General features: G+C 41.3%; 1 protein-coding gene across 2 annotated transcripts in view; it reads right to left on the reverse strand.

Annotated features, from left to right (window-relative positions):
- Positions 1-2,626: 2,626 nt before the first annotated feature.
- Positions 2,627-24,606, reverse strand: part of LOC137663794 (ADP-ribosylation factor-like protein 8B) — a 31,477-nt gene continuing 9,497 nt past the window's right edge. Inside the window, exons 3-7 of one of the 2 annotated variants that reach the window (XM_068401350.1) lie at positions 12,404-12,477; positions 11,953-12,046; positions 9,764-9,831; positions 6,204-6,274; positions 2,770-2,886 (exon numbers count right to left, since the gene is read on the reverse strand). In XM_068401350.1, coding sequence (XP_068257451.1) covers positions 2,837-2,886; positions 6,204-6,274; positions 9,764-9,831; positions 11,953-12,046; positions 12,404-12,477 — 357 coding nt within the window. In that variant the 3' untranslated portion in view covers positions 2,770-2,836. Of the gene's footprint in view, positions 2,887-6,203; positions 6,275-9,763; positions 9,832-11,952; positions 12,047-12,403; positions 12,478-24,606 lie in introns of both variants that reach the window. The other variant, XM_068401351.1, reaches the window with a different exon arrangement.

Below are 24,606 nucleotides of genomic sequence, written 5' to 3' on the forward strand. Positions count from 1 at the left end.
TTTTAGGGCTCTTGACGTTGTGGAGTCTGGGGTTACAAGCTGCGCCTAAATCAAAGGTTAGTCCTGGTTCCTTAGCTGTCCACATCCTCCAACACTGCTCTCTTCCCGTAGCCTGGAGGATGTTCTGCATGTAGGCCAGATTACCACCGTCACACGTGCCTAGGGATCAGACTGCTGAGCAAATCATGGCACTTGCCACGTCCCGGCAAAGCCAGAGCACAACAGCAGCCTTTTGCTGCCCTGCCTTGCAGTCAGCTTCTCAGGAGTGCTGAGAAGCCAAAAGCAACCACAGTGTGGTCACTCCATGTATCTCCCATGCCCTCCCTGCTTCTGAAACCCACCTACTGTGGCTCCATGCAAGGTACTGCATTATATATTGCAGTCTGACCAAGGGGACACTCCCTGCACAGAGGCTCCTCCGCAGAGAAAGTTTGTGACCTCTCCAAATAGCATTGCTGCAATACTGTCTCCAGTGGTCTAGACCTCTGTAACACTTTATGGCCATATGCAGTCTCAGAAATAGGATGCCAGAGTTGTCAGTCAGCTACAATTCATCTTTCCCACAAAGCTATTGAGTGTGACAGTACACACTCATCTTGAGCTAAACCCATTTTTGAAAAATTACTTGGAGGCAAGTTGCTGAAAAACAGACAGGCTGTTTCAAATCGGAACAGTGAGGCCAGCGCCTGTGTTGGTTTGCCTTAGGTTTGTATACAAGGTCACACAGTAGGAGAAAAAGAAGAAAAAAAAAAATGCATATACTGTATAAGGGTATGATTTTAATAACAAAATTGCCCATTCTCATCTCTTATTCACAGAGATTCATTCAGCCAACCTGGAACCTAACCTCCTCCATCCACAGGTTGTCTTTAGCTCGCATTGGTACTTGCTGATGTGTACACCACATATAGGAAGTTAACTTCTTTGGTCGTCTCCCAAGGAAATACTACACTTAGCAAAGCAAGGACAGGATAGGAGCCAGTACGGCCTTTCTCACAGTGTTGTCTTGGAAAACTGGCTGGTTCCAACCAGCCTGCAAAGAGGCTGCATCCACCCCCACAAACTGCCTGCAGCAAAGAGAGGTCCAGACTAAGAAGTGACGCAGTAAGATTTGATATGGAGTTCCTGTGCCAGAAGCATGACCTTGCATGCCATGATAGTAGGTTGGAAGGATGAGGCACTGCCGTCAAAAAGCACAACTACAGGAAGGATATCGAGACCACTGGTATGAAGTGGCTCTTCTGTTACATGCATAATGACTGGAATTCCAGTACCTTTTACAATGGCTCTACTACCTCAAAAGTCCTATGAGCAACAAGAGCGTTCAAAATTCATCACCTTAGCCATCTAATGCTGTTTTTCAGCACACAAAAATGTCATGTCAGATTTTGAAGGTCATTTCCAACTTTCCATTTCAGGAACATCCGCTATTTACTTACTTACTGAGCACTCAGCACTTACATAGTCAAATTATATTTCATGTAACCATAGATACATTAGCTCTTCTGGCCAGACTTCTGCAGGTAATACTGCAAACATTTATGAGTAAGTGCTATAACCTGACTATCATGCTTACGTAGCATTCCTGTGACAGTTGAGATTTTATCAAGTCTGTTCAGCATGTTTTAAGCAGCTTATCAGAGCCACTAGCCCACAAGCACCCTCAAACAGACTTGACAAAAATGTTGCTATTTTTACAGTTCACATACTTAATGCAAGAACTGCATAAACTATTTATAACCTTTTTAATACTACAGCAATCAGTTCATTTACCACAGCTTTAGACCAGCAACCCAGAACTTCTCCCTCCTAGATCTGCAAATGTCCTTGAAACACCTGGCCACAGAGCATCTGTCTTGCATAAGTTTTAAGTCTGTCTACTATTTCTTGACATGAACTTTTTGTATTTAATAGAAAATGCATCAAAATTTAAAAAGTGAATTGCTCCTTTAATCTGTTTCAAAAGAACTAATCCTACTTCAGAGCTCAGCTATATTAGGCTGTACACTTGAAGATTCTGAAGGTTCAGGAATGGAAGGAGCAGTCAGGAGCACTGTGAAAATTATCCCATTCACAATAAAAATGCTTAGGAAACCCATGAATTCTGGGGGTAATAATGTCAGAAAGGATGCACATGCTCTCACCTGCTCTATTTCCCTCTGGTTAAGAGAGAAAACATCCTCTGCAATTCCAGACTCTTTCCTCTCCCAATAGAGAAGGACAGGATTTGTTTTATTTTGAATTCCCAAAGAATATTCATATGATTCATTTACAGTAGTGACTGGAAAACTAGATAACCATTAAGTACATGACTTTGGAAATAACTTCTCACCAATAAGAGTATTTGAAAGTGCTGTGATCTAACAGCATTTTGTTCAAATAAGACGCTTTTAATTATGTGTTTAATCGATTATTGATAAGTAATTATAGTTGTCACAGAGAAAACATTTGTGCATGAAAAATTATACAATCATTCAAAAAAAACAGTCATATCTCTTTCCACCGTGCAGTTTATTCAGTTTCAAATTAGAAAAAAACTACTAAGTATTTGACAATTCACATGCATAAACTCAAACATTTCAACCCAAAAAAGTATTGATTTCTTTCAGTTTTGTATTAAGGCATTCATGAATTTCACCTAGGCAGACAAGTATCTGGACTTTTAAAAAAAGAACCAAGATAGAGGGACAAGCTGTAACTCAGTTTTACTTCTGTTAACAAATACAATCAAAGTGAGTCCTGGCAGTATGCAGTTGCATTCTTTATCTTTTCACTTGTGTATAGCTGATAGGAGTCAAAGTGATCAGGGAAGAGTTATCTTCAGCAGAAGTTTTCTTCAACACTGTCTTGATTTGGAGTGCTGAATAAGCCATTGTAATGTTATGTCTGCCAGGACAGATAAAATAAAATGAAAAACTCAACAGGCTGTTTCCAGAGTGTAAAGGGACAACAGAACATCAGCAAGTTAATACAAATAAAAAAAACCCAAACAAACAAAACCCAGAAACCACAAGTTCTCATTCAAACCTAATTAAAAATTCAGTACTTAGGACTCCAAGTGGGCTTTTTTCCTGTTGTTTTTTGTTTGTTTTTAAATTATGTGCATTTTGTATTCTTGAAATATGATGACTGACATGAAACTTTCTAAGAAGAACTGTTGGAATAGCAAAGATTTAAGATGACCATAAAACGAACTGTAAAATCCAGACTGGAATGAAATGCAGTGTGAGAACAAAGGCAGAAATACACAACCAGAAGGAAAGAGAAGGGCAAACATCTAACAAAGCATTAAGAAGCCATTTAGGTAGGTTGTAGGAGTTCAAGGTCTCTGAAAGACACGCAACACTAGACTAAAATTTGATAGCTGAAATTGGTATCCTTCCTGATATAATCTAGTGCATTGGGCTGAAAACTGCAGCAGTTCACAAACTGATTCATGAGCAGATTAGATGTTTTTGCCTCAAGGCAGTAACATCTGTCAGGGAGGTAAGAAGGTTGTCAGGGGGCAGCAACAGCTCCAGCCCTCAAATTTAAATTTGCTGCCACATCTGTCCTAAATCCAAGACAGCACTCCATGAATATCCTGGCAGACCAGCTTAGGTACTGAGACTGCAGACAAAAGCATCCCATGGCATCTAAAACAAAGCTGATATCTATATACTAATCTTCCACAGTCTCTCAGGACACAGAAACTGGCAGCGTTACACCTACACCTCCTAATAAGAGCAGTTAGCTAGGCTGCAGTTTGCACTGAAAAATGACTATCATCTCATTCAGCTGCATCGACATCAATCAAAAATGCAGAGGGAGATGACAGCTCCCAGTCTTCTCCTTAACAGCCTAGCAGTTTCATCACTTTACTAAACTAAATATATTTTCATTATAGTTTTTCATTATAAATTATATTTTCCAGTCCTTTGATCTCCCTAGGTTCTTGCCCAACCTCTTTTCAGTTTCTCAAGGTCTTCCTCAGAATATGGCACACAGTGCTCCAGTAATGCCCGCACAGTTCCAAACACACGTGATACACGCAGTCTGCTCCCATTTGTTATTTCTTTGCGCAAATATTCAGGAACCAGGTTACCCTTTCTAGGCACAATGTTACACTGGAAGATACTTGATTGATTCTCAGTTAGGATTTGAGTCTTTTACATCACTGCTCCCAGGACTTCCACAAGTAAGTGATCTACACGGTTCTGCATTAGTGATCATTCTTTTCATTATTTTCCCATTTGCATATTTCAGCATGCTTTTCTTGCATGCTTTTTTCCTCCAGGCCATCCATATAAATGAACCAGGATCAAAACCTGTTTTCTCCAGGATCCTTTCAGAAATTAAGATGGCTTTACCAGTTTCTTGTCACAATACCACTTTTGATATCCTCCACTGCAGCCTTGCCAATTTGATGAGGATCAAGCACTGCATTTCTAAAACCTCAATCACCTTTACTGCCCTTCATCTATGTAGATAATCCTGACTATGCTGTCTTCATCAAAGTGTAATCTTCCCCAGCGTAACAGCACATTCTGCATATTTCCCTCAGTCAGAGATAACTGTTTCACCCCAAGCTGCAGCAAATCTAGGTCTGGCCTCCTTCAAATCAACGTCCCCAAATGCTGTACACCATTTCCAAGAGAAGCCCTCACTGTCTAATACATCCCTGCACACAGTTGACGTCTCCTCCCACCTCCTGAAGCCCAGGTGTCATGGCACAATCTCCTCACCACCTCCACTACCTCGTCCTCTCTGTCTAGGATGGAAATTTCCCCTGCTGCTGGGAGAAACTGGCTTTCCTCCCATTCCCACTCCCACCGTCTCTCATTCAGCTGAGCCCTGCAGAGCTGCCTGGCTTTTCTAACAAGTCTGGCTTTCTCAAGAAGCAGAGATAAATATCTACCCAGGCTGTATCCCTCCCAACCAGCACCTCTTGTCTTAGCAGCATGCAGGGAAGAAGGGTGGCATAGAGGCAGTATGCCCCCAGGCAACTGCTACTGCTGGCTCAGCCTGTGCTTCACCCCTTTCTCCTGCCCTGGGGAGGGAAGGGAAGGGGAGAACATGACAGAGGAAACAGACAGGAAAGTGGAAGAAGGGGGGAGAGAGAGGAAAGAGCAAAAGCAAAGGCAAATGGGAGACAATTTTGTGGGGCTTTTATAGGTCCTCACTGACTTGGTGAGGCCGCATCTGGAATATTGTGTCCAGTTCTGGGCCCCTCGGTTCAAGAAAGACAGGGAACTGCTAGAGAGAGTCCAGCGCAGAGCCACGAAGATGATTAAGGGGGTGGAACATCTCCCTTATGAGGAGAGGCTGAGGGAGCTGGGTCTCTTTAGCTTAGAGAAGAGGAGACTGAGGGGTGACCTCATTAATGTTTATAAATATGGAAAGGGCAAGTGTCATGAGGATGGAGCCAGGCTCTTCTCAGTGACATCCCTTGACAGGACAAGGGGCAAAGGGTGCAAGCTGGAACACAGGAGGTTCCACATAAATATGAGAAAAAACTTCTTTACGGTGAGGGTAACTGAACACTGGAACAGGCTGCCCAGAGAGGTTGTGGAGTCTCCTTCTCTGGAGACATTCAAAACCCGCCTGGACGCGTTCCTGTGTGAGATGGTCTAGGTGGTCCTGCTCTGGCAGGGGGATTGGACTAGATGATCTTTCGAGGTCCCTTCCAATCCCTAACATTCTGTGATTCTGTGATTCTGTGACTTCAGGATACACTCTATGCGACTCCAGTAGGACAAAAGCACGAGTCCCTCAGTTTGAGGAACACCACCATACAGCCACATGCATGTAAGCCTGCTTACAAACTAAAATCATGTATGGAGCAAAACACTTAACCAAAATTTTTTAAGTATCACCTAATAATTGGAAGGGCTTCCTATCCAGCTTCTATTTTTTAAGAAGTAACACAGTTTTTGTCAGGGATTCAATTACTTTTGGTTTTAAATATGTTTTTCCAAAGCCCCTGTCAAATTAATTTAACTTCTCATGGAACTAAATAATTCTACAAGTGACTTTTAAACTACACATAATTCTATATTAAAACAAATACAATTGCATGCAATATTTACAACAAAATCTTTCAAAGTAAATTGAGATTTTCAGTTATACATTAGAGTTAGATATTCAAATCTCATTAACATTTTCAACATCCGATCCAAAGTACAAAGTATACATTGATGATGCTGTAAGAAAAAGAAGCTTACCGATGTTATCCTTCTCTTTACAAGAAATAGAATAGCAACATATTTCTCTGTCTTGAATAGCTGAAAGGTTTCTACAGAAAAAAAAACACAAAATCAGCAGTGTTGTAACTCCACAAAAACTGACAACAGAAATTTCCATTAAATTACATGTTTTCCGCTTTCTTCTCAGTGGGTTCAATTCTATCCTCAGATATTAAATTTTTAAAATACACTACTGCACACAAAAACTCCCACATTTCTTAAACTATAAAGATTAAAAGGTTATAAAGTCATTTCACAAAAATTCAAATTTCCCATTAAGTCAGTACAATAGTGAATAATAAAACCACAGAAATCCATAAGCTGAAAATAACATTTTGTAGTGGCAACCAAGTAACATTACCATGTCTTAGCATTCACTTTTTACTCTTTTCACTTGGAATTCAGAGGTTTTATTTCTAATAACTCTTATAATCAAATAACAGTACTCAAATGATCACACCATTAATCTTCAGGATTTTTATTATATCACACTTAAATATATCAGATCCGATTCCTACTGAAAGGACGCCTCTACACTTAAGGAAGAAGCTGATTCTTAATTAACTTCTGTTTCTTTCTGGGAATCTCCCTATCCCCCTCAGAGTTTCTGAGCACTTTGTTATTTTTTCATTTATTTATCCTCGCACAAGTGACACAGACATGCAGGAAACAGATTACGTTCCTGGAGCAGATGGGGAGTGGAGGCACCGAGAAGGAAAGAGCCTTGAGATCACACAAGAGGCTCTAATAAAGAATCAAATAGTGACCTCCCTGGACTTCAGGAGAGCAGACTTGGCCTCTTCAGGGATCCGTTTGGAAGAGTCCCAAGGGATAAGGCCCTGTAGTGAAGAAGGGCCAAAGAAAGCTGGTCAATATTCAAGGATCATCTCCAACCTCAAGAGCAGCCCATCCTAATGAGTCTGGAAAAAAAGCCAGGAGGCATGAGTGGATGAACGATGAGCTCCTGGCAAAACTCAGTCGCAAAAAGGAAGCATACAGAAGGTGGAAGCAGGGCAGGTAACCCGGGAGGAATACAGAAACATTGTTCAAGCATGCAGAGACACAGTCAGGACAGCCAAAGCCCAACTGAAATTGGATCTTGTGAGGGATGTCAAAGGCAACAAGAAGGGCTTCTGTAAGTACATACATGACAAATGGAAGACAAGGGAAAATGCGGGCCCATTGCTCAATGAGGTGGGGGATCTGGTTACACAGGACATGGAAAAGGCAGAAGTATTGAATGCTGCCTTTGCCTCCGTCTTTACTAGCAAGGTCAGCCTTCAGGAATCCCAGGCACCAGAGAACAGGGAAAGTCTGGAACACAGAATTTGTATCCTTGATGGAAGAGGATCAGGTCAGGGAATACGTAAGCAAAATGGACATAGAGAATTTCACGGGCCCTGATGGGATGCACCTACAAGTGATGAGGGAGCTGGCTGATATCATTGTCAGGCCACTCTCTATAACCTTCAAATAATCATAGTGATTGGGAGAGGTGCCTGAAGAGTGGAGGAAAACAAATGTCACTCATCTTCAGAAAAAGCAGGAAGGAGGACCCAGGGAACTACATGATGGTCAGTCTCACCTTGATCCCTGGGAAGGTGATGGAGTAACTAATCCTGGAAACCATTTCCACACACATGACGGCAAGAAGGTGATCAGGAGTAGTCAGCACGGATTCACAAAGGGAAATCATGCTTGACCAACTCGATAACCTTCTACAATGAAATCTACAGCTTGGCAGATGAGGGGAGAACAGTGGATATTGTGTGCCTTGACTTCAGTAAGGTTTTTGACACCATCTCCCATAATATCCTCATAGACAAATTGAGGAAGTATGGCCGGATGAGCAGACGGTGATGTGGACTGAAAACTGGCTGAACAGTAAGGCCAGAGGGTGGCTATCAGTGCATGAAGTCTAGCTGGAGGCAGTAACTAGCAGTGTACCCCAGGGATCAATACTGGGTCCAATCCTGTTCAACAACTTCATCAATGATCTGGATGATGGGGCAGAGTGTACCCTCAGCAAGTTTACTGATAACACAAAACTGGGAGAAGTGGCTGACACACCAGAGGGTCATGCTGCCATCCAGAGTGACCTCCACAGGCTGAAGAAATGGGCTGACAGGAACCTCATGCAGTTCAGCTCAGGGAAGTGCAAACATCCTGCCCTTGGGGAGGAACACCAGTACATGCTGGGGGCCAACTGTCTGGGAAAGCAGCTTTGCAGAAAAGGACCTGGGAGTCCTCGTGGACACCAAGTTGAATATGATCTAGCACTGTAGCCAAAAAGGCTAACAGTATCCTGAGCTGCACTGGGAGGAGTGCTGCCAGCTGGTCAAGGTGATCCTTGAAGGTGATCCTTCCCTCCTACTCAGGCCTGGTGAGGCTATACCTGGAGTGCTGTGTCCAGTTCCAGGCTCCCCAGTACAAGACAGATGTGGAGCTACTGGAGAAAGTCCAGTGAAGGGCCACTAAAATGATTAAGGGACTGGAGCATCTCACATATTAGGAAAGGCTGAGAGAATTGGGACTGTTTAGCCTAGAGAAGAAAAGGCTCAGGGTGAACCTTACTAATGTGTGCAAATATCTGAAGGGAGGCTGTAAAGAAGATGGAGCCCAGTGACAGGACAAGAAGCAATGGGCACAAACTGAAACACAGGAGGACCCCTCTGAAGATAAAGAAACACTTTTACCTCTGAGGGTGACCTAAACACGAGCACAGGTTGTCCAGAGAAGTTGTGGAATCTCCATCCTTGGAGATATTCAAAAGCCGCCTGGACATGGTCCAGGACAATTAGTTCTAGGTGGCTCTGCTTGAGCAGGAGGGTGGACAAGATGGCCTCTGGAAGTCCCTTCCAACCTCAGCCATTCTGTAATTCTGTGTTTCCTAAGTCCCAGTTGAGTTGCTTAGCCTTTGGACCATCCTTCTATACTGAAACCTCACTTCACTTCACTTGCACTTCACTTCACTTGCACTTCCTACTGATTAAAATTATGTGATTTGAGATGCAGAATCCTATTCCGCACAATTATTGCTATACTAGCCATTTTTACAAAATTGTGTATTTCCTTTACAATTACCCTTACAATGCATCAATTTAAGTTAGTTTCAGTAATACATAAGTTTATGCTTTGGATAAATGCCAAAAATATCTAAACTGCTTAAATTTACAGACAGTAGTTTGAAATGGTTCTGTTCTAATGCCATTCAAGCATTAAACTGCCACTACAATGTACTCTGAAAAGTTTAAGTGAGTCTATTACTATCTATAGGAGTTGGATCTTCAGTGATGGGAAAACAAGATTATCTGAAACAGCTTTATACAATCGAAGTAATAATCAAGAGAGGTTCAAATCTACTGCAGTCATTTATCAGCCTAGATTGCTATTTCAATCACCAGCAGAGCTCAAAGTGGAGTATCTGAGAATGTAATATGGAATCTGTTATAGCTAGCTATTGCCATACACTACCAATCATTTCTCTTACATATTGAATTTCAGAGTGTTTCAGCTTTTTACCCAGGCCAGCTACTTACAATTTCTCAATTAACTGCTTTTCATCCAGTGCACCTGGGAGGTCTCTTTTATTTCCAAGGACTAACACCTGAAAGAAATCATTCACATTCATGTTAAATCCAGCAGCAATAACAGTTAGTCTCAACCATTTGTTGGCATTATTTTGGATCTTTCAGCCAAGTATTTAGAACACAATAGCAGACATATTCAAAGTGACCAATGACTGTGGGAGCATCACGGAAATCCTGCTCCTAGCAAGGGTCAGATGCTGGATGCCCACCCCCTGAAAACTGGATATTTCTGGGTATATCAGTATCAGAAGTCTGCTCTGGAAGTGAATCTATCCATTCCGGAGGGCATTATGGGATGGTGTCAGATTGCACTAAGTGAATTCCTTTTGCATGCAACTAAACCTGGAGGAGATCATGCACCAGGTGTACTCAAGCCACCAACGGACATTCAATCCACAGGACCAGACTAATGTTAATCAAAAGTAGGGCCCCAGAAATAGAGGCTAGGTCCTCCAGACATAGGCATGATTCTCTCTACAGTTTTGCTCCCCTGCTTGATATACTAAACAGCCAGGCATCCAAACCATGTATCAGCCAAGCACCAGCCAAATGACTGATTCCTCTCCCACCCCTTTGAGCATCCATGTAGAAATCAGAAAGGCATCCATTAGGAATTAAGTCTGAGAAATGCAGAAAATTTACTGAAATAGACGCTGGAACTTAGAGAGTTCCTACACAATGCTTAAGGCTTCAAGTATAAATTCAGGGCAGATGAATGGGTTGAGCACATTCTAAGATAAAGTAAGCAATGGAAGGTTTTTGATTGCATTATTATTTTCCAGATGCATTACAATTCTGAGTCAAGACTGTCCCATTATTTCCCTGGAACACATTAAAACTCATTGCTTGCAGTTTCAGATTAATAAAGCTACCTTAAAATCTATAAAGCCAAAGCCTGAGTACAATAAATTGAAGGAAGTTCAATACTAGTTACTACCTATTAAATAAAAATAAGTAAAAAATACATTACTGCACCTTGGAAACTACTTTGCTGGTCAGGCTGGGCAATTGGAATGTGATATTATAACATACAAAAGGAAAGGAACTTAATTAAATACTTCTGAAGATATGAGAGACCTATCATTTCAGGAAGGAGAAGTGGAAAGTAAAACAGGATGTGAAGACAGTACAAAGGACAATGTCACTCGCCATGAATAGCTTGACTGTAGATTTCTGCAGGATTCGTTCAATATGTACTTAACATAAAAAAATGCAACAATAGCAAACCTTATAAAAAGATGGAGAGTTACTTGAAAAATTCCCCTTTGAGAACGGATGTGTGAGAACTTTATTCTCACAATGATTTCATGTTGGCTGGCTGTCTACTCATCCTCAGATGACTTTGATCACTTGCACTGGCCAAATGTCCCAATATTTGCATACAGAAACGGAGCCAAGCAAGGGCCATCAAGTTGTGAGTAACTTCTTCCTGATTTGTATGTACCATTGTTTTCTTTCTTATGAACAAAGGTATGACCTCTTGCTTGGTGATGTCAGCATCAAAGATCAATGCTAACCCTGATTGATTCCTACTAGCTCTAAATTGGCAGATTACATTTAATTAAATATTAGTCTTCATAATGCCTCAGTAGAATTCAGCAGAATATACCATTCTTTGACACTTCCTACTGGAGAACAGATGCGTATTTGCATTTTTTCCATAAGTTCAGTTTGAAGAACTAAAAGTCAATAAAAAGTCAGGACACAGAAAAAGTCAAGCTCCTCCACAATCTCTGGAAGCAGAGGACATTATTTGATGTTAGTGTCTGCCAACCTTCAGAAAGATAAATCTCACATGCCTTAAGATACTGCCAGAAACATACCTGGGTCACTGGCTCAAACCCAGCCAACAAGGGGACTGACTGAAGTAATTACTGTCTGATAATGCCACATGTGAAAATGAATTTTTTTCCAAATCTATTCTGACCTTTAGACTAGAAAATGTACAAAACACACTGCAGCACTGATAAGATGCTGAGTCCTCTGAAAAATGTCACAATAATTTTTTTAAGAGCACTCAATGTATCAAGGCTGCATCATATTTAAGCTAGTATTTTCAAGAGTCCAGAGGAACCAATTCATGAGGATTTAGGCTACACTGTCTACATTCAAGTAAGAATAATAATCAAAATACTTACTGGAATTCCATGCAATTGTGGCTTATCTATCAAACTGTGTAGCTCATTCTTTGAAGCTTCTACTTTTTCCAAGTCTGCTGCATCCACCATGTAACTGCAATGGGAATATAGTTATTTATGGTATTGTCCATTACTTGCAGAAAGTTGCATTAAAACATCTGAAATATGACAAATGTGTTCACATTGACAACAGCATTAAAACAGTCCTGAGTTGTATAAGCCCTGCATTTATTAATACAGGAAGATACAGCATTAAATATGGGCTGTGAGGAAAAAATGGTCTAGAACATGCAATTACTTATATGTCTGGGTTGCTGGATGTGTAAAACACACTACTTTTATCATGTTGGGTCTTCTTATGTGATGGAGGTGGACAGAAAGAAAAGCATATCTACATTAATAATATATTTTTAAAAATACATTTTCTGTGGGCATACAGAAGAAAACTTACACAACTGCATTGACTCCTCTGCAATAACGCTCCCACATGCTTCGAAACCTTGGCTGCCCTCCAATGTCCCATACCTGGAAAAGGTAAGAACACCCCAACCCCAAAACTTTTTTGAACTACACAGTACAGAAGAACTCTTACATACAGCATGCAGGTTGTATTGACAATGTCTAAATGTACACAGTTTTTTAAGTGACCTTCCTCAAAAGACTGGTCTTCTCAGCCCCTTCCAGTCAACGGAGGGGGACAGGCACACACACAGGGCAAGTCAGTCCTGAGACCTTAGCAGCTCCAAATGTCCATTTGGAGAACTCTGCCCTTTCCCACTCAATTCAAGAAAAGTCTTACTCGGATACCAAAGTGAATTCTGCAAATACACAGTCTAAAACCCAGAAAGAATCCTGCAAATACTTATGCATGCTATTAGCATCCAGAAATCCCACTGAATTCCTTATCATTAAAAGGCTAGCAGGTTATTTTTCTGTACAGGAGTTACTTATCCTGCTTTGCTTGCAAAAATTCAGTTATTTTTGGTGGATGACAACAATCTTGTTTCAAAACTGTTTCCGAGATCAAAATACCAGGTAAAGGATCTAAATGATACAGTTAAGGGCAGCCTGATGATGTAGCTGTTGCAGCTGCATCCAAAGACAGTTGTGTTACAAGTGACACACCTATTAAAACAGTGATGAACACTGAAAAATAAAAGGAATGTCTTTCTTCCTATGTCAAAGAGAAGTGATTATTTCTTATTTTAATCGGATTTAGCTATCAAAACAATAGGTACTGTATACTAGATCTAGGAGGCATATCCATTACAGCACAAACTAAATTTGGAAGTAACATACAAAGAAGCAAATTTTCTTAAGTGTTGTTTTCGTGTTTCATACTTATAAATCCAAACATATTAGACCTGCTGTGGCAACAAAGATTTGCACAAAAGAGAGAGATTAACAGACCCTTGGGATAAGGTCTTTTTCAACTAATGTGGACTATATTTTTAATTCCACAATCCATAAACTGCATTTATGTATCAATTTCTCTAACATTTTCAACACCTTATGTTCATATTTTAGAAAGAAATATTTTCCAATTCACCATTAAAATCATTCCCTGGTTGATATCTTACTGCTCCTTCTGGTATAAAATTATTATATCACCTAAATGTAGATTGCCTTTGATACCCTTTATAAGATCAAGAACTTTACACATTAAAGAGAGTTGAGTGAACTTCTGACCATGAACTGGGTATCAATTATTATCTGCACTGACATTTGAAGTGCTGTTTCAAAAGTCTTAATAAAATAAACCTTTTATTTTAAAAGCTTTAAAGAGATGAGTACACAGTTCAGTATTACAGTTAAATGACAAACCTCACACCAACACTAATTATTCCAATAACTCATCAGGACCTTGAAACTATCAATAACCATCTGGTGCATATCTGTGTGTCTGCAAAAAGAAACCAAATTATTTTCTTGGTAGATCAGAGAAGAAAGAAGGGGAAAGAGCACAGGGAAGGCCAGAAGTAAGATTAGATCTTTGGAGACTGACAGCAATTATTCTTGGTAGCCAGAAAATCTACAAGATGATGTAGACTGGAATAATCACAAAATAAATAATACAATATAAAGAAATATTTGGTTTTGTCCTTGTTTGATGATATACTGTATCTATACTATACTAAATTGCACTGCAGAACAAGTATTATTCTCATCAGGAGAAAAAGTCACCTTGAAACAATGGAAAGGTAAGTAATTTCCAGCCAGTTTCCCTAATAAGGCTTACAGCTATTCATTAAAGTACAACCTGAAGGACAGAAGATAGACTAGGTGTTTTTAATAGTGCTTGGGAACCCAGTTTATGTCAATATATTAAGTTATAATTATCTGAAATAATGAAAGAAAATACATTCATGTAAGAAATAAAAAAAATCCTCACCTATTAGTAACTTTGTAATACTCTCTATTATATTGAATAGCCAACGACAGAGTTAACTACTTTATTCAAAACACAAATCTCTGCCCCAAACCATTTCCACTGTACATGACTGACCAGACAGAACTGTGAGAACACAAAAGGCACCCAGGAAGCAAAGGGGAGAGGTCTCAGCATAAAAGTTTTCTTGTATGAGCCTTGCATGCTTTGTACATCACCTATTTTTGTATCCCAGTATTTAATACACAGGTAAAAAGTATATTTTGGGTGTGAATAGGGAGACGCAGGAATCTACACCTTACCAGCAGAATACACAGCTAGCTATAAAAAGAAGTTTATTTTGTCTGGGTGTTTTTAAAAAGAGACTGGACTTCAAATTGCTCCCATGGCTTTGGTTGGTCCTTCAGAAATAAAATTTTCATAATATGGAACAGGTAATTTTATCCCTAGAAGACCAGTTGATTTTAAGAATCAGAAAATGCCTACAGAATGACCAAACCAGAGAAAAAGTTTCTTTGATACCCAGTACCACTGCCTCACAGGAGATAAAAATCTCAATGAGTTATTGTTTAGGCTCAATCTCAAAGGCATACATCTTATTTCTACTGCATTTTATAAACCACTACTTTATTTGTACTCCTATAGAGTAGTAATTATTATCGTGCTTGCAGGTCTACGCTCATAAAATAATGCAATGTTTTAATTTGTGAACTCAATTAATCACCATACCTTGGAATCATCATTTACCATAGTGCTTATACTTACCTGTTAAATCAAATTCTTCTAAAACAGGAATCTCTCTGGATATGTCTCTTGTTCATTTTTTCATGTGGATCTAAGGCTCCTTCTTAAGGCTGCAGCTACCAGCTATGTTTAAGGAGCAAATCCTTCTCTTTTGCACAGAAATATAAGATGACAGTTGAGCAAAAATGCAGCTGGGGAGTAGGTTCAAAGGTTTTTGAAAGCTTTCAGTTACAGGAAGATTCATTTACACTTCAGTTGTGTTTCTTTTAATTAGATTATACTGTGGGAAAGCTTGATGGTCAAGGAGAAAGTTGCAGGAAAAGTATTTTCTAGACGTCAGCTTTACATGGCTTTTTTTCAGACATGCTGGGTAGGATATTTCTTGTGGACAGAGATGTGTACAATGACACATTTGTATCTCGATGTCAATGCATGGGTTCACTACCTACGATCTCATGGTAGTCAGTGAAGCCTAGACAGCTATCCAGACGACCAGACGTAACGTCTCCTTTAGGATGACAGAATCATGCTCTAGGCTTGACAGTACTGACTAGAGTTCCTCTGACGATTATTAAAGGAGCTTAACCCTCATGGCAGACATACAGCTGTTTACATTCAGGCATCTTAATTTGCAAGCTGAATCCAGCACTACAAATACTTGAACTCAGAAACAGATCTTTCTGCTTGGAAGCATTCACAAAATATCAGCCATAAAACCTAACCTGGTGAGGCCACATCTGGAATATTGTGTCCAGTTCTGGGCCCCTCAGTTCAAGAAGGACAGGGAACTGCTAGAGAGAGTCCAGCACAGAGCACGAAGATGATTAAGGGGGTGGAACATCTCCCTTATGAGGAGAGGCTGAGGGAGCTGGGTCTCTTTAGCTTAGAGAAGAGGAGACTGAGGGGTGACCTCATTAATGTTTATAAATATGGAAAGGGCAAGTGTCATGAGGATGGAGCCAGGCTCTTCTCAGTGACATCCCTTGACAGGACAAGGGGCAAAGGGTGCAAGCTGGAACACAGGAGGTTCCACATAAATATGAGGAAAAACTTCTTTACGGTGAGGGTGACCGAACACTGGAACAGGCTGCCCAGAGAGGTTGTGGAGTCTCCTTCTCTGGAGACATTCAAAACCCGCCTGGACGCGTTCGTGTGTGATATGGTCTAGGTAATCCTGCTCCGGCAGGGGATTGGACTAGATGATCTTCGAGGTCCCTTCCAATCCCTAACATTCTGTGATTCTGTGATTCTGTGAACAGAGAGGAAATTCTAAGCACAGAAGAGTATTTGGGCAGAATAAGGTAGCACCAGCAACATCCAACACCATGCTGTACACAGACGAGTCCACGTATACTGAGATGTGACTAATGAGCTCATGCATACACAGCAAGCAGTCGTAGCATTTACAGCCAACTCAATGTGTAATGACAGGGAGTAACTGCAAAGTATGGGATTTATTTCCCTCAACTTCAGCCACCTAAAATGTAGGCACCTAATCCACATGACTAAAATCTCTCTGTGGCTACTGAAGAGCTCAGAGGGCACCCACAGCAAGAAACGATTCCGTCTGTCTTCCCCAACTTGCCTACCAGGTGAACCATTCTTGCAAAGCACTCACTGCTCTCTACTGAGTTCAGACAGCTGGCTCAGGCTGGCTTCCTCCTTTTCATCTGGCTAAGATCAGGGGACACAAATCCTAAATAGTCATCTATTCTAGACTGGAATCTTCAGCCAGTAACGTTCAGCTTCCCCATCTAATCACAGCATCACAGAATCGACCAGGTTGGAAGAGATCTCTGGGATCATCGAGTCCAACCATTGCCCTGACACAACCATGTCAACTAGACCATGGCACTAAGTGCCATGTCCAGTCTTTTCTTAAACACATCCAGAGATGGTGACTCCACCACCTCCCTGGCCAGCCCATTCCAATGTCTAATAACCCCTTCTGAGAAGAAATGCTTCCTAATGTCTAACCTGAACCTCCCCTGGCGAAGCTTAAGGCTATGTCCTCTTGTCCTATCGCTAGCTGCCCGGGAGAAGAGGCCAACTCCCACTTCACTACAACCTCCCTTCAGGTAGTTGTAGACTGCAATAAGGTCACCTCGGAGCCTCCTCTTCTCCAGGCTAAACAACCCCAGCTCTCTCAGCCGTTCCTCATAGGTCAGACCCTCCAGACCCGTCACCAGCTTGGTCACCCTCCTCTGGACTCGCTCCAGCACTTCAACATCTTTCTTGAAGTGCGGCGCCCAGAACTGGACACAGTACTCAAGGTGCGGCCTCACCAGTGCGAGTACGGAGGGACGATCACTTCCCTAGACCAGCTGGCTACACTATTCCTAATAGAGGCCAGGATGCCATTGGCCTTCTTGGCCACCTGGCACACTGCTGGCTCATGTTTAGCTGGCTGTCGATCAGCACCCCCAGGTCTCTTTCCGCCAGGCCGCTTTCTAACCACTCTTCTTCCCCCAGGCTGTAGCGCTGCATGGGGTTGTTGTGGCCGAAGTGTAAGACCCGGCACTTGTTCTTGTTGAACCTCATGCCGTTGGTCTCGGCCCATCGATCTAACCTGTCCAGATCCCTCTGTAGGGCCTTCCTACGCTCCAGCAGATCGACACTCCCACCCAGCTTGGTGTCATCTGCAAATTTACTGAGGGTGCACTCAATCCCTACGTCTAGATCATCTATAAAGATATTGAACAGCACCGTCCCCAGAACTGAGCCCTGGGGGACACCGCTAGTGACCAGCCCCCAGTTGGACTTTGCCCCATTCACCACCACTCTCTGGGCTTGGCCATCCAGCCAGTTTTTAACCCATCGAGCCAGTTTTTAACCCATCGAAATAATAAACCAGAAGACTAAAAAGAGCTAAATCAAATAACCTTAAAATTTGCAATAAATTGCCCTGTGGATATAAAACTATAGAGCCTACTTGTAGTACCTGCCATGTAATCCATTATGAAAGTCAGAACACTTCTTGTGTGTAGAATACTTACTACCTATTATCCTATATTTTGGATATACCTTTACAGTTGTTCTTAAAGCTGAAAAAAATATGACACATGGCTACATTTTCTGCAGGCAATCCTTCCCAGAACACTATGTTCTTTGAAATCAGTCTTGGTCCTTTAAAGAACCCTGTTGTCACTCCTCACTGGTGATGAAGTCCAACTTTTAAACATTTTTTGCAACTAGGTATTTTATTTTAGTAATGTCAGACAGAAAAAACACTATATGCACACTTCACAGTTTATAATTACTTAATTTAATCATAGCACTTTCACTGAAGAACAGGAAACAGACTTGCAACACAAAATGGCTGAGTATCTTCAACTCCTGAAAACAACATGGAGGCATTTTAATGGGAGAGGTTATTTCTCAATGACCAGGGAATATTTGCCATTTTATCAGAGATACATGGTACAACGTTGGAAGGATCAACAGGTGGATTTTAAACAGGACACAAAAGCAAAGTCTGTTCTCCGAAACCGTTTTCTGAACCTCAAGCTGCTTACCTCCACGTTGTGTTCTAAGGCAGGAGAGTACCAAGGAACCCGGCTTTAGAGATAAGACTGCAATCCTCTCAATCAAGACATAACACACCTCTAAACAGAAGGAGCCAATCCACCCTAGCCTCAATACTGTGTCCTCCCCGAAGCAGGAAGCCCTGATCCTGTGTGACCACATGCAGTCCTTTGTAGCCTTTTTTCACATGATCATGAATCAGTCTCTAGACATCAAAATCCAAGAGATTCTGGTGAAAGTAGGCACATAGAAGTTATAAGTTGTAGGCAGAACTTGCATTTGGAAGACTGACAGCAAGGAGACCAGAGGCAAGGACACCAATAGCTCAAAACAGCCGATCAATAGCTACTGTAGTGATTATTAATTTTGCTTGTCCTTGAAGAACATATAACCATGAAAGCAAAAATGAGTATTTGCTCAATAGCACATAGAAAAGCCAAGCAGCAACAGTGTGTACACTGGGAAAGGTAATCTAATATTAGTAGATCAGACAAGAAAAGGACATTCTCCCATGACATATTTAACCCCACAGAGCAGCTCCCTGGCACTCTCCTCGTGCATCCCTCTTGCCCTCTACCTCTCAGATCTGAGCAATCCTGACAGATTCCCAGCATTTATCAATGAGGCAAAGCTGCTGAGGACAGAGATAACCAGGGGCAGCATTTATGGTTCCCAGGTGTCCCAACAGGATGTTGGAATAGAACATACATTTATATAAGCTGCAGATAACTTCAAGCAGGGAGTGGATAAAAAGAAAAGATCAGAATCCTAAAGCATCTGAACCAATTAGAGGGATAGTCTGAAATAAGGCAGCTGAAATTTAACACACACAAGTTCAGAATGCTACATTTGGACAGAGGGAAACAAATGCACTAGCACAAAAAGGATAATAATCAGGTAGAGATGCAGGACAAAACGTTTGAGCAGTTCACAAACTAAATATGTGTTTCAACAATGTTGCAGATCTCAAATCAGCATGTACTAGAAGAAACCCTTTATGTACGATTTCCGGAAGTAGGTACTGCCCTGTCCTCAGTGTCAAGGAGGCTCCTATATTGGTTTTGAGCATCAGACACAGACAAATTTGGAAAAGTCCACATGAGAAAAGAAAGGGTGAGAAGAGATTTTGAAAATATGACCTATAAAGAGCAGAGGGGGGAGTAAAACCATAATGTGTCCCAGGAAATAGATGCCAGATACAGAAGAGAAGAAAAAAGCAGCTCAATTTGTGATGACAGAAACTCATGTCAGATATTAGGAAAAAAGCTTTCTAACACTTAGAGTGAAAGAACATTGTACAAAAAAAGGGATATTGTAGAACCTTCTTCATGGAAGAACAGATTTTAAGAAATGATTACCTAAGATATTTGGGTAAATGTCTGGTTCACCTCAAAGCACAAGTTTGGTTTAGATGATTCCTTGAGATCATTTCTTGGTCCTCATTTTTAGGAGTCCTAACAGTTATTCTGAATGAGTGGTGAGACATTCAACACTGCCTGTTCTGACTCAGGACACTGGCTTCTGGCCCCATGTGTTTGTCCCGACCCACTGTAGAGGTTCCTCTCTAACGGTGATCCTGTCTCACACTCCACAGTGTGCAACTCCCAGCACAGGTAACAGTCTCCAAGGCTTCTCTTCCCAAATTATCAGATGGGAGAGTGCTTTCAAACTTTTCCTTGATTACTGAGTAATTCTGAGTATGCTCCACACGTATTCTCTGAGCCACTCTCTAACCCTCATTTAACTCCTTTTCATAGAATCACAGAACCACTGAGGCTAGCAGGGGCCTTTGGAGATTGTATAGTCCAACTTGCCGTGGTCAAAACAGGATCACCTAGAGCAGACTGGTCCAAGGATGAAGACTCCAGAACCTGCCTCACCAACCTGTTCGAATGTTCAATCACACTCACAGTAAAAACGCTTTTTCTTATGGTTTAAATGGAATTTCTCATATTTCAGTTTGTGCCCATTGCCCCTTGTCCTGTCACTGGGCACCAATGAGAGAAGTCTGGCTACATCTTCTGGCTATATTGACAAGACTCCCTGAGCCTCCTCTTCTCTAGGCTAAACAGTCTCCGATATCTCAGCAGATGCTCCAGACCCTTAATCATCTTCATGGCCCTTCACTGGACTCTCTCCAGTAGCTCCACATCCATCTTGTACTGGGGAGCCCAGAACTGGACACAGTACTCCAGGTATAGCCTCACCAGTGCTGAGTAAAAGGGAGGGTTCACCTCCCTTGACCTGCTGTCAAAGCTCTTCCTAATGCAGCCCAGGATGCCATCGGTCTCTCTGCTGCAGAAGTACAGTGCTCGCCAATGGTCAACTTGGTGTCCAGGACCCCCAGGTCCCTTTCTGCAAAACCGCTTTCCACCCAGTCAGCCTGTAGTTGTGCCTGGGGTTGATCCTTCTCAGGTGCAGGACTTTATATTTTTCTTTCTCTAACTTCATAAGGGTCCTGTCAGCCCATTTCTCCAGCCTCTCGAGGTCCCTCTTGATGGCAGCATAACCCTCTGCTGTATCAGTTTTGTATTATCAGCAAACTTGTTGAGGGTGCACCTTGTCCCATCACCCAGGTCACTAATGAAGACACTAAACAATCCCTGGGGTATATCACTAGTAACTGGACTTCCTGCTGTGGCTCGCAGCCCTTTTGAATCCAGAAGTACAGCTTTTCCTTACACACAACTATCATAAATCACTGGGACATCCCACAAAAATTCATCTTTATAGAAATTATCACTTGGACTTGAAATCAGCCCAGATATGGCATGGTCTTTTCAGTGACCCAAGCCATATGAAATAGCCAGTACTTGCTGAAACACTGCTGGAGCTATACAGGCAGTACACACAGAGGCTTGTCTTACTGCATGACACGTGAGATGGTGACATGACAGGTAAGATGGTTTTTAATTGCTGCTGAACAGCAGGATGAAGCATTACAAAGCAGGAAGATTCTACGAGGATGTTTGGAGACTTGGAAACTCTACTATCCAGAGGAGGAAGCAGTGCTGCAACGAAGGAAGCTGGAAGAGGAACGCACAGAGCTGGGATACTCCTCCTCCCTCTCTGCCACATCAGAGCACATAGCAAGAAGCTTGGCTTCACCCCCCAGCAGACTGGCCTGGGCTGGCCCGGGCTGCAGCTGCCGTGGAAGGACGCTGGCCTCTAGTGGTGACAGCTGGGGTGACCGCAGTCCCACCTTCAGTCTCCTGAGCAGCTGCTCACTGCTCCCTCCGGCCTGCAGTACCCAGGGGAGAGCAACAACTGGCTGGCAGTGCTATTCTAAGAGAGTAAACTTAAACGAAGTGGAAGAGCAAGGAAAATGAAGCTGCTGCATTGCCTGTGCGTACACCTGTCTTGCATTGCTCTTTCTTTTTTATACCTGAGACTATTCTAAGATCATCGCTGCAAGAACCAAAGGTCGATTAGTTGGAGCTTCAGAATCATTTAAAACAACACTTTGCAATGCATGTCTTCTGAGGCTCTCAAAGTTTGGTTTGTTAAAAGCATTTTTTTAGCTACTGTCTAGCTTATTGAACAGTAAATCTCACCAAAGCAAAAAAATCACTAATACTGAGCTAATCCAAAACCAGAGAAATCCCATCAAAATCAAATCACTCAGCAAACAACAAAACTTGCTTGGAATTAAAACTCCAAATTAATAGATCTGTTTGTCAGAAAAAAAGTGGTAGCCATCAGTTTTGTTACGAACTTCATCAAGTTTTAACAGATCCCTAAGTTGTAGTACATCGAGTATTTTGATGCTGGAAATCATCCTGTAATTTAATACCTCAACCACAACCTCAAAATCCACAAAGCTTCCTGCTTAGATTTCAAATCCTGCCTGGTAAAATCTTTCCTCTTTGCCTCCTTTTTTTGGAAATAATAGGTGACAGGTTTTATTAAATACTTTGACAAGCCAAAATTTGACAATTCATGGTTAAAGCTGACAGCTTTACATTTCTGATCATGCTCAACTTCAATTAAAGACCACATAAAATTGGCATCTTCCTACAAAATGTTCCAGCTTGCATAAAACAGTGTTTTTCTTTCAGTATGGTTCAGATACTCATACACAGAGTCATGCCAGGGACCATACTTATTTATATTAGAAATTAAATATGAGAATAAATCTGATGGCTTCTGGAAATGACCGCCAAAATTGGAAGAAAGTAAAGACCACTGTGGGCTCCTTAATTCTTGTTGCCTTCTGGAATTGTACAGAATCTAGAGACAGAACTGTAGTCAAGAAACCAGGCGCTGTCACTGCACTAGTATAGTATGTCCTTCTTAGTGGCCTACCCCAAAACATGGCTAAAGTAACATAAAGGATTAGTATCACCTACTACTTGGTGTTACAACTTTATTTGCCTAAGGTGATCAGTCTTCGCCTTCTGGAATGCCTTTTTTTCACTTGGTAACTTTTTGACCCAGACAGTTTCTCAGCCTCACTCTTACAGTAAGTTTAATTGATTCTGTTTTGCAGTGTCCCCTGAGACCTTTGAAAAAGGCCAGACGCAAGATCTATCTGCTTACTATGAAGATCATTCCTGCCATGTTTGAAGGACTTCACAGGTTTAGTAAAATAACACTTTATCCAGGAATTTTAATAGTAGCTGACAGTAGGATATCATAATATTTCTATGAGAAAGGTAACCTGCTTTGTTGGGATAAAAAGGTTAAAGAAAATTTCACTCTGAGTCCTTGTTGGCTAGGCTAAAACAGCTCATCAAAGGATTCCAGTAAGAGGCATCCCCTTCACCATTCTTCAGTCATCAACTTACCAACAAATGATGTTATTCTCCTCACAGTAAAATAATTTTGGAAACTTTATCTAGCAATTAGGCTGTAAGATTTTAACACCTTACCTAGATACAGGAATAGTGACGTACAAGTACTTCATCTTGACAGGCTTTTAAGGAAATACGTACCTATATGTAAGAGACATATTCCCCTAACACCTCTTACTTTCACTGTATGCTGTTGCAGCACAGGGACCATGAGAACTGGTTAAGATAAATTATTTTCCTGTGCAGACTGGCTTCCAAACCAAGTATCATTTTTTAAACTACTAAACATATTAATAATGTTAGCATTATCCCCTTATTCTTAACAACTCTACTATAACAACTCTATATAACATGACTTGAAATGAAAGTGTAAAACAAGGCACAGTTCCACAGAAACACACACCTCCTCCCTGCATAACTCAATCTTGCAATATCATCTGTGCAGACAACTCCAGTACAAACTTATTAGTCATTTCCTTCACCTACTTTTAACTCTCCTGGCTCAAAAAATACTTTATTTCTAAGACTCTGCTTGTAAATGACTTTTGTTTGTCTAGTTGAATGAACCATCAACAGCTTTCGTGTTTTCTTCCACATCTGACAATTCTGTAGCAGCATCAGTATAGCACTCCAACCATCCTTATGCTTTCTCTACATAAATTCTAAATCATGGCCTTACTGTTCCTATGCATAAGACAGAAAACAATAGAAATTCCTATTCCTGTGGATTATTTATGAACTGTGGTTGAATGCGGTAACTTTTTCATTGACAATGGCATCTGTGGACTTCTTTGATCAGTGGTAAAGCAAAGCAGATGTGATGAAAAGTGTATGCAACTGACGTTTAGGACTAATTAAAATAGAATCCTCTCCTGGATGAATTAGGAAGCATTGCTGAAGCTCAAGTAGAAGGTACTGCTTCACTACAAATGCAATCTTCCAGAAAAGAAGGGAAGGCTCAGGCAGGAGGACAATGTCTGAGCTTGCATGCCTGAAAGAACAGTAAGAAAAAAAAAATACCTCTTTGAATAAGTGAAAACTTAAGACAGTTTGGCCACTTAAACTTAAACGAACAGCCTTTCCTTGTGAGTCTGCATTTGCTGCTTCGTATCACAATGCTAATCATAATTTTGCCACAGGCCCCTTTCTCCTACACATCTACCATCGATGTGTAAGGGGTCAAGAAAGCATGGGATAGCCTTA

This window comes from Nyctibius grandis, chromosome 5, assembly GCF_013368605.1.
Source record: "Nyctibius grandis isolate bNycGra1 chromosome 5, bNycGra1.pri, whole genome shotgun sequence".
NCBI classification, from domain to species: Eukaryota; Metazoa; Chordata; class Aves; order Nyctibiiformes; family Nyctibiidae; genus Nyctibius; species Nyctibius grandis.